Here is a 20,927-nt window from a genome sequence, read left to right on the forward strand (position 1 = left end):
GGAGAGTTTGAAAATTATTGTTTCGTTTCTGTAGCCCCAACAGTATGTGTGTCCCATGCATTTGTTTACGATGCGGTAAATGTAAACAAGATTATTTTTATCATTTCTTCTACCAAACTGCCTTCATATCTATATGCGCAAGTGCCTACAGGGCTAACACTATACCTTGGCTGATGTACTAATCCATGGTAAACTTTTTAAGCCAAATTGCACGTTGTAAACTAATTCAAACGGAAGTTATGACTGTGAATGTAAGCATCTAAAGTTTATTTCAGTACAGTCGCTGTACAAATAGATTATCTTGTTCTTCCTACTGTCTAGTACTATAATTCCAAAACTACTCACCACAGAAGGCTGAAACTTTGGTGATCCATTCCTCGGACACTGCAGATAATGCTGACAAAATTTTAATTGTACGAACAAGTCGAGTTTTTGCTGAGACGGTCACATATGTGACCAGATTTTACAAAACCGATCACACCCACACCCACACACACACACACACACACACACACACACACACACACACACACACACACACACACACACACACACACACACACACACACACACACACACACACACACACACACACACACAAACACACACACACACACACTCACACACTACACACACCCAGGTTCAATGTCATCAACCACAGGTAGTTTTATTGGAGCATCTTTCAGCTTGGCAGCAAACGACACCACAGTAGCAATAATCACCTACACACACCCTACACACAGTAACACCAATTTGTTTAACATTACCAATATGATCTGTGATGGTATGGGGAAGGGGAAATGAGGAAATTTCTTCTTAATGAACATATTAACATAATCCATTACAATGAGGAAGACTACACAGAGAAATGATGTCACTACTGCTCCTGCGTTAGCTCCTCCATGAAACAACAAGTCCATGTAATGAATGAACTTCTGAATGGATGGATGGACACAAATACATAATACAGGTATACAGCAGGACTCACACATACAATAATACATATCATATGTACGAATGTACATTGAGAATCTTCATTGAAGAGTGACTGTCATATTGGTACTGCAGATTCTCAAGTTGGTTTGCAAATTAGCTATCAAGCTCTTATAAACACGTTTGTTGCCATTTTACAATAATCAGAGTACAATACACACATATTGCTTATAAGATACATTGAAAAACTACACTTATGTACAAAGAAGTTGATGTACATACGTACACACATTGTGTGCAACATCCGATGTTTTATTGGAATATAGCTACAGTAATATTACATAATGATTTTTAAGCTGAATAGTGCAGTCAACTGTAAAAGAACTTTCCTGAATAGCCAACCAATTTTAACAAGCTCTACAAGAACAACCTTACTTAATGACAACACTTACTTTCGGAGTGTCAAAGGGTCCAGGGTCCACCCTGGCCTCCATTGGGTCCAACCCAAGTAGGAAACTGATCTGTGTAGTGAGAATGGCAAATGAAGCAGCACAAGTGTAACCACTGACGAGCACCTCAGATAAGAATAATGTGATGAAACCAAGTTGTAGAAAGCTAGCAATAATCTGTGGGAGAAGAAAAAGAAGTATATTATTAAACTAGTGAACCATTTTAGTGTGCAATTGTGTGCACAGTATGGTATGTGTTTGTGTTGTATTGTGTGTGTGTGTGTGTGTGTGTGTGTGTGTGTGTGTGTGTGTGTGTGTGTGTGTGTGTGTGTGTGTGTGTGTGTGTGTGTGTGTGTGTGTGTGTGTGTGTGTGTGTGTGTGTGTGTGTGTGTGTGTGTGAATGCACACATGTGGTAAACTAACTCACAACCACACATACAGACAGAATATTAAGCAATAAAGTAAACACGTACTTACCATCAGTATCCCAACCATCAAGGCCAGTGTTACAGCAACATCCACCTTTATACTATCACAATCCTCACCACTACTACTACCACCACTACTGGTACTGTTAGTCATGTTCATCATAGTATTATTAGCCATCATTGGTGCCATGGTAGCAGCTTCATCACAGTGAGCTATTCGCTGGACGGCAGTACCAACCATGAGAGCCACTACTGGAAATGTGCCTGTGGAAATGATGAAGTCACTTTGACTCATGGTAGTATGTTGTTAAATACTAATAATAGATCTGTACCCAGATTCGCAAAAAGGGATCTTCCACAAAAGATCCTATTCTACAAACTTGAAAGATCATATGTGACCAGATTTTACAAAACCGATCCAAATCGTACATCAGGCAAAATCAAACTGACACCACCAGTGGATAGCTGCACTATCGTTGTTATTGTTATTGTTATTATCTACTTTACCAGTTAGGCACTGGAGGGTGTACACAGAAGGCAGAGCCTATCGTACTAGTAGTTTTGACACTCAGTACCACTCAAACTACTCAAGGCTGGTTTCAACAGACGTCTTTTCCAGGGTGTGTGTAGAGCTCGAATGGCGGTTTTAGGCCTTGTGAAGGACCTGGCTTGGCAAGAATCAGTGGTTTACTGGTGGACAGCCTGATAATGTAGGCCAGACATTTTATCTATGAATTTTGCTACATGTCAACCACTAAGGAGCCAGCACAGCCCTGTAATCTTGTCCCTGGACTCCAATCGTGGTCTGTCTCCATTTTGAGGTCTAACCCTTGCCCACCCCGCCACCCCCCACCCCTTTGTGAGTACTCGTGCTCGTCCAACAGCTCATATTTTCTATCTTATTTGGCGGGAAACTCTACAAGCAGCTACAAGTACTGGAAGTGGTCTGAAAGGTAACAGATTGATGCATCTTTAGTGTCAATTTCATACGTGTGCTTGCTATCCTTGGAGAGTTATGCTGGCTTGAATTCTTTAAAACTGTTTATCTTGAAACTTCTAATGTGCGATTTGGATCGTTTTTCCAAAATCCAGTTACATATAGAGAAAACCTAAAATTCTTCATCTATTAACCAATGGTTTACTCTGACCAAAATTAATTTCAAGCCAACACCTTATTCCAGTCTATACTCATGAATCATTAAAGCTGGTATATTGTATGTGTATGGAAAGCCCCCTTTTACAAATACGGTCGCCTATATGTATATCCTACTATAGGGACACACTTGGACAACTAAAGACGGTAATGCAACAAGACAAATTTTCCACATCAAAAGTAGGGTAGCAGACCACTCATGACTTGGTCTCACATTCTAGGCAGTAAAGCCTCATGTAAAGTGTACTCATGACCTCGTTAATAAGACCACCTCATTATGTTGATCATGTCAAGTAGGTCTAGGGACCCGTCAATTTCGCCAACAAAATTTTTGGCATAATGGTTGGGTAAAAGCAATGAGCAAAATGCTGGCATATTAGGTGCAATTTTTGTGCAGTGGACATAAAAATTGCACAAAAGATCGAGATACTCTAATAGAACAGTCAGACACACTAAAATATCGACAATGCATAGCTAATTGTTACAGGAACAACAAGTGACAATCGAGATACCCTAATAAAACAGTCATATATGTTATAAGCAATATTAGCTGGCTTCTTGCTTTACATGTTAGAAGTAATTTCGGATCGAGATACTCTAATAGAACAGTCACTTTAAGGCAAAACTGTAGCTTTGCACTTGGAGGAAATATTCAATTAACAAAGATCAGTGCTGAGCAAAATTTATAATTCTTGAGCAAAATATGGAGCATAATAGGTGAAAAATAAAAGAATTGCTGGAAAGAAAAATAGGTAGCAAAAAAAGCAAAATAGAGTGGTCCCTAAGTAGGTCCCAAACATAGCTAAGGTGTACTTTATGACCTCATTAATAAGACCACCTCATTATAGCGACCATATCAAGTAGGTCCCAAACATAGCTAAGGTGTACTTCATGATCTCATTAATAAGACCACCTCATTATAGTGACCATGTCAAGTAGGTCTCAAACATAACTAAGGTGTACTTCATGACCTCATTAATAAGACCACCTCATTATAGTGACCATGTCAAGTAGGTCCCAAAGGTGTACTTCATGACCTCATTAATAAGACCACCTCATTATAGTGATCATGTCAAGTAGGTTGTTGCACGTGATGTAAACTGACAGTAGGACAAAGTGTGTATGCTGAATCCTTTTGGTGCTGAAATATTATTTTATGGATTTAGTCACTGCATGCATCAGTCTGGCCGAGTAACTTTCATGATCAAAACCAGGTTGGGTCATCCTGGTCCGATCCGCTTTAATGGTCCTGGTTTCTTTTGTGGGTCACACCCACTTATCAGGTTCTGTCTTCCATACACCCCATTGGCTGTACATGAATCCATGTCTGCTGCAAAGTTTATGTGGAGCCACACCCACTGATCTAGTATGAGTTCTAGTCTTACAGCTGTTGTGAGCCACACCTATTTGCATGCATGGAACCACACTAATTATTTTTTAAAGGGAGACTGCTTCAGTATAAAAATACTGCTTTTCAGCATTGAGGTGTGTTAAAAAAGCCACACTTGGTTTGTTGAAACCTACCTCAACAACTGCTATCAAAAACTTGGACACAAGGTATGAAAACAATATTGACGAATTTTAAATTTGGCGGTTTGGTTACAAATCGCCAATTCACTAAATTTAGTTTACCACCAAATTTCGTTGTTATACGGTATCTGACTCAGGTCACTACAATTGTCTATGGCTATCTATCTACCTGGGGTTCTCACACCTGGCCTAAATTCCAATAGCTTGTAAAACAGGTTATTCAGCATCCCCAACTAAGTGAGTCCTTTCTAAATTCAGTGGCTTGCAATTGGGTTACTGATTCAGCATCCCCTGGCTGGGTAAGTGTGCACCTTCCCTTGGGGCCGAGATGGTGGTCTCAAGAGAGATGATGGTCTCCAGAGAGATGATGGTCTCCAGACATGCAAGCAGAAGTGCGCATGTGTGTGTGTTTTTTTTGCATACTAGTATACAGTACTATACTCGAGCATGTACATACGTATTATACCACTCACCAACAGAAATGTGTCGTGATGTTCCAAATATGGAATAAATGATGACAGGTACAAATGAGGCATATAATCCATGTACTACTGGTAACTGAGCTAGTAGAGCAAATCCAATACCTGTAGGAGTAGTGGGAGAACAGCTAGTATAAATAGCAGAATTGATAATCATCTTAACTTAGTAAATGTTATCAAACCTTTAGTGATAAAATCTTCTAGAAGTACACGAGGCTGCACATACAGTAACATGCGCATACAGCTAAAGAGGGACTTGTGGCTTAATTTATATATAGGCCCCTTGGCTCAAACCTTGTACAGGCTCTGCCTTCAGTGCCCATGCAACTGGTAAATTTAGTCTGTAAATGGACACGTACATTATCATGCCAAGCAATCGCATGCAATTATTTCTCAACTAGCCCATCCATATCACTGTTTACCATACCATATTAATTGCTGCTACATACTGCACATATACATATTTAAATTCCGAGAAGGTCAAGTATTATTTTATAAGTGCACAGAAAATGTCTTAATTTGTTGCTCAACAAAGGTAGGTGTTAGCTTATAGAAAACTTAGCAAACCATTATATTAACAGATAGCCTGCTGTTACAGTGTTTTGGAGCAGTTTCTTTTACAATGAATAATAAAAGTTACCTCTCTCCCACATGCAAATCCTAGATGTTGTAGATGAGAAAAAGTGACGAATTTAATTGCCTGGCTAAAGAAGTTGTATGCAATCACTGGATTACATTTGAGTCTCATTAGCTATAAGGGCCTTAAGGGAACCTGCGGTCTACTATTAAATGCTGAAAAGGTGCAGTGGAATTAGAGAAATTAAAACAAATTTCTAAGAATTTCACTATTGTTTATTATATAATATTATGCTCTCAGATTACACTTCTTTTATAGTAATGCTACATTGCAGGAAATGTGATAGCTAGTGATGGTAGAGTGGTAAGCCTGTACAATACAATTTGGTCATTATTATCATAGATAATAGACACCCCTACCTGGATTGGAAGCACACGTATAGTGCCCATACAAAACTACTGTTCTATCCGCGTCTCGCGCCTGAAGTTTTCAAACACTCTTTTTCATTCGAATATTCTGTTTTACTATCTGCATGGATACAGCTCGGTTGCTTTAACTAGTAAGTTTAGTAGATTGTTTCTTGGGTGGCGATTGGCCTACCACTGGTATAGGCGCTTTCCGTATAAAAAGTATTTGAACACGTTTGTGAAAATGGCGGAGTGAACAAGTTTGGTTTAAGGCTGATGCTTCTTACTAACTAATGCTACGTGTACTGGTATGTGTTTCATGGTATATTCGCTCCAGTTTAGTCAAGTATCAACCTTTCGCACTTGTCAAACTTCTAGCTAATACACATCAGTACACCCACTATGAATAGGCCAAACCTTATATTCCATAGCGGTAGGTTTACTACTCACCAGTAAGCAAAACATGTTCTTATAAAATATACTCCCGGTACTGTGTACAGTATAAGGCGGATAGATTAGGTGGCGCTTAGAAGTTTCCAATCCAGTATGGGGTGTCTATTATCTATGTTATTATACAGTAGGACAGCTAGTACATACATGCAAGTATATATGGCACGCAGAAAGAACTCTTCATTGTGAATGATTTTGTGTTTTAGAGTAAAACAGATTGTTTCAGGATGGATAGGTCGTGGTTCAGGTTGTATGGGATCCCTAACACATGCGCTTTAGTGTAGTTTCATTGGCAAGTTGACCTTAACCCCCCACATTGCAATCAGTGGCAATTCTAGACCTGACCTACAGGGGGGGCCCAGTAGGGAACAGCATAACTATTGTTGTTTGGCTATAGTATAAAGTAGAATGTTCAGGGGGGTCTGGGGGTGCAACCCCCAGAAGCTGCAGGATTTTTGCAATTTAAAGGCTTGAAAACAGCCTAAAATTTGTTCTAAAAACATGAAAATAACAATGCCAATCTATACAGCAACTTTTCTCCAAGATTTTTAAAGTTATTGTTTAACAGGGGGGCCATGGCCCCCCCTTAGAATCGCCTATGATTGCAATCACATTTCTTGCAGCTGCAGAACATAATAAACAGCTGTAAAATCCTTCACTGAATGCTTGCATGTATTTAGCATTTATGGTGGGTCGCAGGTTCCCGAAGGCTTAACTCAACCATGCACACACGTGTAAAACCAAAACTATGCCAGCTCCACTAGACATCATCAAATTACAGCAAGTACCTTGTGGAATGTGGGTCATTCCTATGGTTACTCCAGCCACCAGATCTCCTATTAGATGTTTAGCCTTATAACTCCACAGCCACTGTATGATGGGTACACGGATGAGGAAGAAACTCTTCCAGTCTTCACAACTCGTAGGTGGCTTGACAGAACTACGGACTGGCTCTGGAGTGTAGTAGTATGCCTTATTGAACACTTTGCTAGGCTTGGAGCCCTGGTGTAGAGCTGGATTCCATTCCGCTATCTCTCCAAACGCTCCTTTCTTCTCCTCACGATGACGGGCATGAATCTCATCAATGTTGTCACTAGAGAAAGCTCGTGAACGAGTTACTACCTGTCTACGTTGCGACATTACGCGTTAAAAGTTTTCTGGGTTAACTGTCAATCTTGTTCCAATTGAAATTGGTTGTTTAGGCCACTTTTTGCCAGAAACAATTGCTCAAATGGCTACTGCTTGTGAAGTGCCAAAGAAAACCATAAGATCCTTGTTTGAGCAGGCAGCTCGCATTGCTGTGTCCTGTTCTTACAGAATTTTTAATTCTAGAGCCTCCCCGAGCTGGGATCTTTTAGACCACCTTAGGTAAACTTTAAGTATTACATATATGTAGATATAGTTTTTTTGTTTTTTTTTGTGTATTGTAATTTAATTTACCTTTAGTTAATGTAAGTCTTGCCAGGGCTCCTGTACTGATCCATCAGCACATGGTACCCCTGTGTCTAGGCCCCTGTATGCTTGTAATGTATATTTTGTCTTAATCATTAAGACGTTTATTCTCTTTTCTCTCCTTAAAGGGACACGCCTCTTCTCTTGCGTCTATATAAGGTAAGCGCACCAAACTCCGGACACTTTTATGGTTCCAGCCACCACACACTGAATTAGGTAATCCTAAAGCTGCAGCACATGTTGTGTCAGACCTTCAGTGCTGGTCACTGTAAAGTGCTAATAATAATAAACTGAATAGCTAAATAATAATTAGCCCAACTTTATAGTATGATGATAATGCCTATGCTATGATAGCTACATCAATCCTGCAAACTTCATTGAAATATCTCTATCCGATCCAAACTAGCTATATGACAGTAGGAGCAAGTGCGAAATTTACACATAGCCTACGCTATGTGCCGGTAAATTTCAAAGAGACACATGTGTAAATTTCACGCTTGCTCCTCAGTTCCGGACACTTTAATCAGGAGCACGACACTTAAAGAAGGCAACTTAGCATTTTAACCACTGCCACATTAAAATCATGTTGCCTACTTCATACTCGATTTTGATAGCTGACTACAATGCATGCAGCTGGCCCTCTTCAACTCTGTGCTGGTCAGGATGCAGGCTGTGAAGCTGCAATACATATGCAATGCGTTCTTTGTTTGCTGATGAGAATACAGAGGCTGTATTGCTAGTTGATGCAAGTAACGCTTTTAATAGTTTAAACCGTCAAGTTGCCCTCCGTAACATATCTATACTGTGTCCATCCTTAGCTGTTATATTAATTAACACCTATAGGGCTAAAGTTCCTCTGTTTATCGATGGTAAACATTTATTTTCTTCTGAGGGCACAACACAAGGCGATCCATTAGCAATGGCAATGTACGCCATTAGTGTTGTCCCTTTAATTGATGCAATACGTGATTGTGAAATAAGACAGGCCTGGTTTGCTGACGATGCTACTGCTGCTGGCTCTTTGACTGGGTTGCACAAGTGGTGGTCTGCCCTTGCGTCTTTGGGTCCTGCATTTGGCTACAATGTAAAACCATCTAAATCATGGCTGATTGTGAAAGCAGAACATCTAGATTTAGCTAAGAATCTTTTTGATGGATGTGGTGTGGGTATCACAGTGGAGAGTAAGCGTCACCTTGGTGCTGCTATAGGATCTCCTACCTTTGTCCAGCATTATGTGAATGAGAAGGTTGAGTATTGGGTGTCTTGTGTGCGGAAATTAAGTGTGATTGCAAAGGCTCAGCCTCATGCTGCTTATTGTGCTTTCACGCATGGTCTTATTAGTAAGTGGACATATTTTTTACGAACGCTGCCCAGAATTTCTGACTATCTTCAACCTCTTGAAACAACTATTTGTTACAGAATTTATTCCTGCTGTTACTGGAAAATTTGTCAGTGATTTAGAGCGAGAGTTGTTTTCTCTTCCAGCACGAATGGGAGGCCTGGGTCTGTGTAACCCTTCTGCTAATGCTAACTTTGAATTTGATTCTTCCATTCAAGTTATCTCATCTTTAACCAAGGAGATCATTGAACAACAGACTTGCTTTAGGATGTCAGTGGTTAGTGCCCAGCGTCAAGCTAAGGCTGATGTTATAGCTTTGAGACATCGGCAGCTGGTTTGTAAGCAATTGGAACTCACACCACAGTTGCCAGTTAGTTTATGTCGTATTGTTTCTTTATCTAGTGAGAAAGGTGCCTCATCATGGTTATCAGTGCTTCCTATTGAAGAACATGGTATTGCACTCCATAAAGGTGCATTTAGGGATGCACTGTGTCTACGATATGGTTGGTTGCCCAATGGTCTACCTGCTAAGTATGTCTGTGGTCATGGCTTTACTGTTGATCATGCAATGAATTGTGCTACAGGTGGTTTCCCTACTCTACGTCATAATGAACTTAGGGACTTCACTGCTGCTGCTCTGTCTGAAGTATGTCATAATGTGGCCATTGAACCAGTGCTGCAACCCCTGTCTGGTGAGTCATTTCGCTATGCCACAGCTAATGCGGAGGTTTTTGGGGAAGTCGTCATCAGAAGGCTTTCTTTGATGTTAGAATTTTCAATCCAACTGCTCCCAGTTATCGAAACACAGCGGTTTCTTTCTTGTACAGAAGGTTTGAAAGAGATAAACAAAGGATGTATGAACAGAGAATAAGAGATGTTGAAATGGGCTCATTCACTCCATTGGTTTTCTCCACTGTTGGAGGAATGGGTAGTGCAGCTACAGTTGCTTATAAGTGTCTAGCTTCTATGCTATCTACTCAATGGGGCCAATCTTACAGCAGTGTTGTATCATGGATTAGATGTTCCACCAGCTTCTCTTTGCTCAGGTCAGCAGTGACCTGCTTGCGTGGAGCAAGGTCACACCGTGGCAGCCCTGTGACACTTGACCTTGCATGCTATTTCGGAAGGCCAAGTGTTGCCATCTCATTGATTTTTTTTAGTTTACAGTCTTTTTGTCCAGCACTTTTACCATCTGGTGCTGGGGGTGGTGGCAAGGGGTGCAGGCACCCCGGGAAAAAAAAACTTAAAAAAAAAAAACTACGATGCCTTCAGGCTGCGCCGGTTGCCTGAGTTATGGCCGCGCGGCGGAATCAAGGTGTATTTCTGCAAAATTTCCGTACAGTTCAAAATGAAACTAGCTACCTCTACCGTCCATATCAAAGGTTTGACTGAGAGTTTAATAACGAGGCCGAGAGATACGCTTAGTACGGTAGACAGTCTCATTTCTGACTAAGTCTCTTTCGACTGAGGTCTCCGAGGCTCTGCACTCACTACCAATCATACCAAGTGCTTTACCTCGTTTTGCAAAACCAGCTGGAACTTTTAACCAATTTTCGGAAGCAAAAAAGCATCACTACCGTCTCTGAGATACAACGTATAAAGTAATTAGTGTCTCGTGAAGTGTCCAGTGGCTACATAGGAACTGTCCGGAATTAGGCGCCCTGCTCGTTTGGCGCCGCCCTGAGACTAATGAGTGTGAAGAGTCTGTAAAGTGGTGGCAAAAAGCACATAAATAGAAAAGCCCAACAAGCTTCGTATATTAATTAGCAGTGTAAAGTGTAGGCGAAAGGCATAGCCGTGAGATTGGACACTAACTGAGGAGATTTTGAAAAGGAGGCGTTACCCACTAAACCGGCTACGAGATCACCAGGTTAGTGGAGTAACACATTATAACAGTATATATATATATATATATACATCAACGTGCATAAAACCATTAGACTACAATACAGGAGAGAGAGAAATGTCAACTGGTAATGTATTCAAACACTTCTACCCTCAACTGGTCAAAACACTACCAATGGATGATGTCACGTTCATTGCAGAATTGTTTGCAGCCAACCTGCTTCCTGGTGATGCTAGAGATATTGTGCATGCAAAACCCACACAAGCAAGCAAAGCAGCTTATTTCTTGGATCATTTTATCCAACCATCAGTGGCAGCTGGTGTTGGTAGAAGTTTTGATGATCTTATTAAAGTAATGGAAGATAGTGATTATGGTGGTGTAAAGGAGTTGGCCAAATTGATTAGAAGTAGATTAATGCAAGGAATGGCAGAAGAGGAAGAAGGTTAGTCAATAATACAGATATCCTCTTTAATGCAGGCAATGTGTATATGGTAAGCACTGCTCAAACACAACATCGTCACACTTGCAAGAGTGCGAGCGAAGGATTCTGCACCTGTTTTGCTCATGAGTATTTGTTTGAATACTCACAAGTGAAACAGGTGCCATGCCCTTTAATTAGCAAGCTTTTTTAATCGTTCACACTCTCGTGAGACATTGTTGCATTTGAGCGGCATGTACTGTACCACTTTTTAAAAGTTCCATTACTTTATAATACAGCAATTAATTCATCTGCAGCATACAATAAGATCAGAAAGCATTATCCACAAATTACTAAACTGCATATCAGTGCTATTCTGGCACAACTTTATGCGGATGAAGTAATTACACTTGAGCAAAAGATGGAAATAGGAACAATATCATTGGAAACTAATAAGATGATGTATTTCCTTGATAACATCTTAATTCCTAGCTTACAAGCTGATCTGACACAGAAGTACATAGGGTTTATAAATGTGCTGAAGGGTAGTGATGATCCTGATATGCAGAAGATGGCTGAGAAAATAGGTATGCATTAAGTAGTATTAACACTATTAAGTAGAAGTTTAATATAAGCATGACTCTGTTTTCACTGTTGTTTGACTACTACACAAACACACTTCTTCACTGCCTGTCCTATGATCTTCATCTCAACCCTCCACAGGAGATATAACCACCTAGTCAAGCAACCTTACAAGTCTTTATAGGCCAAGAGAGAGGGCCTCAGACAATGGCAGTGGCCTGGGTCAATGGCCTTAGTCTGCATAGCTGGAAGTAATAAAGATGCATTATACATAGTGTAAGCCTGTCGTTTGCTAGCAAGTTGAACACAAGGAAATCCTTACCCTTCTTGGTCTCCATGTGCACCATATGGTACACGCATGTAGCCATGCATGCACGCATGTACACAAACACATACACATACACCTTTTCTGTGGCAGGGTCCTGAATCCGAAGATTTGGACTAGGCATGGACTTAATTTAAGCAGTACTAGTATCGCTGGTGCCATGTGAGGTCATTTTTACAATTCTACGCAGCATAGACATTGGTCTGCACAGAATTTATGATGGTAATTTAGTAGCAACAGGAGGATGGGAAGATAGAGCCCACTTTAATTTAACAAGAAAATGGTTATACCAGTTTTTATGATGAGATACTTTAATAGAACAGAACAGTTATCTATTCCAATAGAGCAGTCATGTGTGTATTCAAATAAAACAGTCATTCAGAAATAATATTCAGTCAAATTTGTCACCAAATTCAATTTTTCAGAAAACTATTATCTACTGCATGTGTTGCATCTTTGCACACCGAGAAATTGTATCAACCAGTTACCACCCTTGTTACCCCCTCATGCTGCTATGCCCCCAAGTTAAGCCTCAAAACAAGTAAAAGCCTCCCACAGCTACAGGCAAAAGTGCCAGTGACCACATTAGGACCTCTAGTAGCTCCTGCAGGTGAGATAGACTGACTCCAATCTTGTGTGAACCAGAGAGCATCAAACCACATAAGTGCTCACAAATGGGAGGAGGGTGGTGGTGGCAGGGTGGGTAAGAGATCGACCTCAAAATGGACTACTGAAGTCCAAACACAAAATTACAGGGCTGTACTGGCTTCTTAGTGGCTGATATGCAGAAAAATCAACAGAAAAATCAACAGAAAAATCATTTGGCTAACATTTATCAGGTCATCCAGCAGTAAACCACTGATTCTTGCCAAGCCAGGCCCTTCACAGTTCACAAGGCCTGAAACCACCATTCGAGCTCTCCATACCACCCAGAAAAGATGTCTGTTAAAACTGTAGTGTCACGGAATATATTCTAGTTAAAAGTCTTTATAGCAATATAACAACGGCAATGAATGCAGGGTACAACGCAACTCTATTTATACTACAACAAGAATACATAAGAGTATACATGTTTACAAAAGTGCTAGTGGGTATATTACAAAAACAACTGTGTTTACCTATTACAAGATAACCATAAAATAGTGTGTTAATACATGTGTAAATTACAACCCAATTATGCATACACAGTAAACAGTGTGTGTTGCAGGTTTCTATCTAATCAGTGTGTGCATTATGCCACATCTCCCTCCTGAGCTTAGTCATACGTCAATCTGTTAGGAGGTCTAATGTCAGTACCTGTTTGAGTTCTAGTCATGATTCTGTTTCTTGGAGGCTCTGTAGTATGAGACGATGTTGATGTAATGGAATCATCAGGAATGTCTTGGGCATTGTCATTTGCTGTGTTCAGTCTACGGTTAAGGTCCTGTCTGTTTCTACGCACTTGTCCAGAAGGGGTAGATACAACATAAGATCTTGGAGTGCCAGCATTGGACACAACTCTTCCTGTTGTTTGATTGTTACCAGTTCTCACCCACACTGATGAATTGTCAGGTAATGTGTCAGCTGGTCTCACACGATGTTGGCGGTCATAGTTCCTTTTCTGTTTGTCTTTAAAGTCCCTGTCTTTTTGTTGAAAGTCAGGTATGAAGTGCCATTGTGGAGTTAATTGGCTGGTTGTCTGGGGTATGTCAGTCTTGACTTTTCTTCCCATCAACAGCTCTGCAGGACTGTAATTGCACCATGGCAGTGGTGTAGATCGGTAGCTAAGCAATGCCATATATGGATCAGCAGTATGTTTTAGCAAACCTTTCATTGTCTTCACTGTTCTTTCTGCCAGACCATTGCTCTGTGGATAGCGAGGGCTGCTTGTGATATGTTGGAAAGCATAAGTGTTGGCAAACTCTTTCATATCACTGGAATCAAATTGTGGCCCATTATCACTTATTAGCACTGAGGGAACACCATGGCGAGAAAAGATCGCTTTCAGACTAGAGATCACAGCTTTAGATGTGGTAGAATTGAGCTTTATCACTTCAGGGTACCTTGAGAAGTAGTCCACAACTAAAAGGTAGGTTGAGTTATTCAGCTGAAACAAATCGGTTGCTACTTTTTCCCAAGGATGTTTTGGTAAAGGAGTAGGCATCAGCGGTTCCCTGGGGTTGGGAGTCAACTTAACACATTCAGGACATTGTTGTACAAAGTTTTCTAGTTGTTTTGAAATACCTGGCCACCAAACTGAAGAAACTGCTCTAAGGCGACATCGCACAATTCCTTGATGACCAGTGTGTATCTTCTGAACGGTTTCTTTGTGTAACTGCTTTGGAACCACTATTCTTCCTCCATATAGTAATAGCTCATCATGAAGGGTAAGGTTGCCTTTGACAGTCCAGTAGGGCTTTACTTCAGGATCATTGCAGCTTTTCGGCCATCCTGACTTGCAGTAAGTGATAACTCTGGAGCAAACTGGATCTGCTGCTTGAGCCTTCTGGTACACTTGAAGTCGCTGTTGGCTAGCTGGCAATTGGGAAGTAATGGTGTTAATGAATGACTCTACCTCAGATTGTCTCTGTAAGGTTTGAGTATCATACTCTTCTCTCAGTGGAGCTCTGGAGAGTGTGTCAGCAGTATACAGAAGTTTCCCTGGAACATGTTGAATTGAGTAGCTGAATCGCATCAGTCTCAAACGGAATCTCAACACTCTTGGTGGGAGGTTGTCAAGATGCTTGTTTCCCAATAGTGGAACTAGAGGTTTGTGATCAGTCTCAATACTGATATGTTTTCCAAGGATGTAGGTAGAGAATTTCTCACATGCCCATGTGATAGCAAGAGCTTCTTTCTCAATCTGAGCATATCTAGTTTCTGTCTCTGACATAGATCTAGAAGCATAGGCAACTGGTCGCCATTCTTTCTTTTGATTTTGTAGCAGTACAGCACCAAGTCCATGAGAAGAGGCATCAGCAGAAATTTTTGTATCTGCCTGTGGGTCATACAACGCCAAAACTGTGTGTGTTGTTAGTTCAGCTTTCACCTTGACAAATGATTCTTCTTGAGCTGGCCCCCAGTTCCAGGCTCGTTTGCTGCTGAGTAGTTCTCTCATTGGCTTTGAAAGCTCAGCAATTCGGGGAGAAAATTTTCCCAGTTGATTGACCATCCCCATGAAACGTCTTAGCTCAGAGGTAGACTTGGGTGAAGCCATCTTGTTGATTGCTGCTGTTTTCTGAGGATCAGGAGAGATTCCTTTTCCATCAATAGTGTGACCTAGGAAAGTTAATGAGGTTTTATTGAACTCACACTTGTCCTTGTTGAGTGTCACACCAGCTGCTTGGATTCTTTCCAAGGCTGTTGTCAGTCTAACATCATGTTCCTTCTGGTCTTTCCCAAAGATGAGAATGTCGTCCATCAAGCACAGGACACCTACTAGACCATCAAGGATGGTGCTCATTCTTTTCTGAAAATGTTCTGGAGCACTTGAAATACCAAATGGTAATTTATTAAAACAGTATCGCCCGAATGGCGTAATAAATGTGGTCAACTCACGGGACTCCTTAGCCAGTGGTATCTGCCAGAATCCACTGTTGGCATCTAGTTTGCTCATCACAGTAGCTCCTGTTAGCTGTGCCAGTGTCTCATCTACTCCAGGTAGTGGATGTGTTTCTCTGAGCACACTTTCATTGAGTGGTTTCAAGTCAACACAAATTCTGACATCACCAGATTTCTTGGGAACCACCACCATTCCAGCACACCAAAGGGTTGGTTTGTCCATTTTGGATATAACCCCTAACTTCTCCATGCGTTCCAACTCCTGTTTGACTTTCCCACGGAGTGGTATTGGAACATTTCGTGCAGTGTAGAGAGCATAAGGCTTAGCATCTGGCTTCAATTGGATCTGGTAGTCTCCTTTGAGGGTACCCAGACCTTGAAATAGTTTAGGAAAGCTCTGCTGAACATTCCCGGGCTGTATGCTATCAACCTTAATGAGGAGTTGTAAGGCTGTGATTGCTGGTAGTCCAAGTAAATTGTTTTTCAAGTCCTTTATCACATAGATAGACTGGTTGCAGGATCTCCCATTGTAGGTGAGTTGGACAGATGCTTGGCCCAATACTTTCAGTGGTTGGTTGTTTGGTCCACACAAAACTTTAGCTGACTGCTGTAGCTGAATGCTTTTGAGGGTTTTGAATGTCTTCATCGACACTGCAGTAGCCTCGGCTCCAGTATCAAGCTTAAACACTATCTCCTGGCCATTTATTTTGATAGGAGCAGTCCATGAAGTGCCCTTTGTTTCATGGATAGTGTCTAGAAAACCATTGTCCACTGGTGATTCTTCGGAAAGTGTAGCAACTGCTTTGCTGCGACAAACTGAGCTGTAGTGACCCTTCTTCTTGCATTTGTGACAGATCACGTCCCTGGCTGGGCAGGACTGCTTAGGGTGAGGCCCTTTTCCACAGTAGGAGCACTTTTGACCACGGTTGACTGGCTGCGGCCTGGGTGTTTGGTGGTGAAGGCTTCGGCTATTTGCGGGTCGCTTGAGTGGCTTCCGTGACGTGAAAGCTTGGATGGAAGTTTCCCCATCTGGTTTGCTCAGGATCGCCTGTTGTCCTCTCACAGCTTCTTGTTGCCGAACCAATCGTTTTGCCTTTTCAAGGGTAAGCTCTGAGTCCATCTGCAGCTTTGCTGAGAGTGAGGAATCTCGGATGCCCACGACAATTCGGTCACGGATCAGCTGTTCTTTGAGCACGCCAAATTCACAGTCTGCTGCTAGACTGTACAAGGAAGTAATGAACTGTTCTGCAGTTTCTGATTCTCCTTGAGAGCGTTGGTTGAACCGGGCCCTTTCGAAGATCACATTCTTCCGGACTTTAAAGAATTCGTCAAATTTCTGTATGACGTCTGCAAATTTCTTCCGACTTTCTTGGGTAATGTTCGTTGAGGTCAGCACATCGTCGGCTTCTTCCCCAAGACAGTAAAGCAGAGTGCTCACTTGGCGTTCGTCCTCCTCTTTGTCGAGACCTGAAGCTACTCGGTACTGTTCGAAGCGTCTCTTCCACTTCGGCCACTCATCAGGTGAGTTAAACGTGAATGAGGCAGGAGTCTGCAGAATAGCTGCTGGGTATGCCATTTGACCACGTCTCTCAGCTTCTGACACCATGTAGTGTCACGGAATATATTCTAGTTAAAAGTCTTTATAGCAATATAACAACGGCAATGAATGCAGGGTACAACGCAACTCTATTTATACTACAACAAGAATACATAAGAGTATACATGTTTACAAAAGTGCTAGTGGGTATATTACAAAAACAACTGTGTTTACCTATTACAAGATAACCATAAAATAGTGTGTTAATACATGTGTAAATTACAACCCAATTATGCATACACAGTAAACAGTGTGTGTTGCAGGTTTCTATCTAATCAGTGTGTGCATTATGCCACAAAAACCAGCTTCAAGTGGTTTGAGTACTGAGGGACAAAACTAGTAGTATGATAGTGTAGCTATCCACTGGTGGTATTAGTTTGATTTTGCCTGATGTGCGATTTGGAGTGTAAAATCTGGTCACATATATTATTACACAACTAACTGCTAAGAGGTATGTTATTGCTGTGACTGACACACACATACACTCAGTGTGTGTGTGTGTGTGTGTGTGTGTGTGTGTGTGTGTGTGTGTGTGTGTGTGTGTGTGTGTGTGTGTGTGTGTCAGTCACATCAATAACATATGCAGTAAGTTGTGTAATATATGTGACAGTCTCAGCAAAAACCCGACTTGTTCCCACAAGCATGTATGTGTACTGAGAAAAACGAAATTTAAAAATAATTCATAAAATTATGCATGCTACAAAGAAAAAATGCCCAGGTTTTTACCTCGCAAGTACTCAAAGAAGGAAGACTCAAATTGATTAATAGATATTTAAAAAAATAAAAATTAAATCTATATACCATTTTATTCTCCTACATATGGAGAGTTTGAAAATTATTGTTTTGTTTCTGTAGCCCCAACAGTATGTGTGTCCCGTGCATTTGTTTATGATGTGGTAAACATAAACCAGATCGTCATCATTTATTCTACCAAACTGCCTTCATATCCATATGTGCAAGTGACTACAGGGCTAACACTATACCTTGGCTGATGTACTAATCCATGGTGAACATTTTAAGTCAAATTGCAATGTTGTAGACTAATCCAAACGGAAGTTAGGGCTGTGAATGTAAGTGCCTGTAGTTTATTTCACTATAGTCGCCGTACAAATCGATTATCTTGTTCTTCCTACTGTCTAGGGCTATAATTCCAAAACTACTCACCACAGAAGGCTAAAACTGTGGCGATCCATTCCGCAGACACTGCAGATAATGCTGAGAAGAAAATTTTAATTGTGCGAACAAGTCAGGTTCACACACACACACACACGCACACACACACACACAAAGTAAAGCAAAGCCTCAAGTACGTAGTGACACAGAACAAAGCTATTGTTGCTGTCTAGTGAGCCAGCACTGGGGTACCTGTGCGCTACTCAGTACATATTAGTATCAGTGCACGCAAATAATCCTGGGGTAATTACCCCTCAAAAGCTACTGTGGATGTCTCATGGATAGAGGTTACAAACGTGAATAATGCTAAGCAAGACATGGAGAAATGGGCACTTGCTTCCCCAGCTGACCCCAGGTCTCTATTATACAGCTAGTCAAATGATGTGAGTAAAGTTTCTTGCTCAATGAAACAACAGCAGTAACTGGATATCACTGAACATCGAACCTGGAACCATATACATGATTATTAGGCTAATGCTATATATAACCACTCATCTCATACCACACACACACACACAAAGCAAAGCCAAAAGCAGAGTCTATGGCAGCCATACGAAGCACAGCTATTTCCGCCCAGTGAACCAGCACTGGAATGTCTGTGCACCACTCAGGTGCTTGAGCCTTATGCAGGCAAATCCTCCTGGGGCAGGGCCAGTAACCTGCAGGAGGATTGTCCAAGTCTCACGGAGAGAGGTTGCGAAACCCAAAGTTCCACAACGACCTCACCGCTAAGCAAGACAAGGACAGTTGGGCATTTGCTTCCCCAGTTAATACCAGGTACCCATTGATGTTACAGCTGGGTGGGATGCTTCCCCAGTTGACACCAGGCCACCATGAGTAAAGTTCAAGGAAACAACAACAACACCAAAGTGGCATAGCTGGGAATCAAACCTGGGACCTTTTGATCACCAGGGAGATGCCCTAACCACTTGGGTATGCTGCCTCACACACACACACACACACACACACACACACATACACACACACACACACACACACACACACACACACACACACACACACACACAAACACACACCACCACACACACACACACACATTGTGTATATACAGTAAAAAAATTATGTTCATTACAGATGTTGCATATTTTTGTAGGTTAATCAAATTGAAGTAATTTCTACTCTCAATGGAGATTCAGTTAGTAAAGTACACTAATTATCTATTATAGTTATCTTTTCTAACACTAAACAATAACCCTCATGTGTACCCTACCATGCATACAGTATGTACATGCATTTTTTACTCATATAATATATAACATGGTGTTTATACAATTTTCATGTGCTAATACTCACAATTACAGAAGTAGCTACACTATTTTAATAGTTATAAACAGTATAGTATGTATGCATGGAACACTCCCAAAGTACACACTCATATTGGTGAGAAACTTGATTTGGTAATGAATTGAGGAAATTTTGTATATCCCCTAAATATCATCATGATATATATGGCTAAAATCACCTACTCACCAAATTAACTGCTTGCCAATGTGCAATATGCATGGGAAATAACAAAATATGAATACTGCCAAATAAGTTTTATATAAACATTGTATAAACTTCTAACTGGGAATTAAATTTAAAATTGTAAGTCCTTTTGGAATCTAGCATTAGATTTTATATTTAAAGTACAAAGTCTAGGTTTTGATTTCCATGTTTACATGTTGTAGTACATACTACGCTAATTTCATAAACCACCATATCTCACCATATCTCACATTCCATTACTGTAGACATGCATTTATACAAAAATATAAATTAATTAAGTGTACGTTATGTATAAAATAATTTGTTTATGGATCAAAGTATTGCACAGTATCATCCGTTGGCGCTTTAACAGCTACCACTTTCATCAACAACTGCAACTACACATGAGTCTGTGGGACAATGTTTGCAAGAAAAGATCGAAATACTCTAATAGAACAGTCAAGATCTAGATAGAATAGCCACAGTATTCAGAGAAGCAGTGTAGTAAGCTACTTAGCTACGTATGTGTAGTTATAAATAAGGAGATACAGTTGGTGGAGGGTAGCTATTGTCAGCAGGCAGTTACCCTTTTTTTGGTCTTCAGCTTATAGCTGGCCTGGCCTGCTCCACCGCCCCTGGTAAACAGGGACATGAAGTGACAAATGAAATTACTGAATACCTATAAGATGCCACCCAGGCTGCTTTATTGTTGTTGAACAGTTTGTAACCTGACCTAAGTGTAAACCCTTAGTGTAAATACT

At 40.9% G+C, this 20,927-nt stretch overlaps 2 protein-coding genes across 3 annotated transcripts; one reads left to right on the top strand and one right to left on the bottom strand.

Annotated features, from left to right (window-relative positions):
- Positions 1-626: 626 nt before the first annotated feature.
- Positions 627-7,546, bottom strand: LOC136253903 (prestin-like). The gene is made up of 6 exons (XM_066046562.1): positions 7,195-7,546; positions 4,967-5,077; positions 1,860-2,074; positions 1,386-1,559; positions 768-935; positions 627-722 (listed from the first exon to the last, which is right to left on the bottom strand). The coding sequence occupies exons 1-6, from the start codon at positions 7,544-7,546 to the stop codon at positions 627-629; spliced, it is 1,116 nt and encodes a 371-aa protein (XP_065902634.1).
- Positions 7,547-10,853: 3,307 nt separating this feature from the next.
- Positions 10,854-20,004, top strand: LOC136252405 (uncharacterized). 2 transcript variants are annotated; one of them, XM_066044832.1, is made up of 4 exons: positions 10,854-11,067; positions 11,138-11,485; positions 11,761-12,048; positions 19,793-20,004. In XM_066044832.1, the coding sequence occupies exons 2-4, from the start codon at positions 11,161-11,163 to the stop codon at positions 19,795-19,797; spliced, it is 618 nt and encodes a 205-aa protein (XP_065900904.1). In that variant the 5' UTR covers positions 10,854-11,067; positions 11,138-11,160; the 3' UTR covers positions 19,798-20,004. The 2 variants fall into 2 exon arrangements, with proteins under 2 accessions (XP_065900904.1, XP_065900905.1); XM_066044833.1 differs by having other exon boundaries at positions 11,150-11,485.
- The last annotated feature ends 923 nt before the right edge of the window (positions 20,005-20,927 follow it).

The sequence above is a fragment of the Dysidea avara genome, chromosome 4 (assembly GCF_963678975.1).
Source record: "Dysidea avara chromosome 4, odDysAvar1.4, whole genome shotgun sequence".
Taxonomy (NCBI): domain Eukaryota; kingdom Metazoa; phylum Porifera; class Demospongiae; order Dictyoceratida; family Dysideidae; genus Dysidea; species Dysidea avara.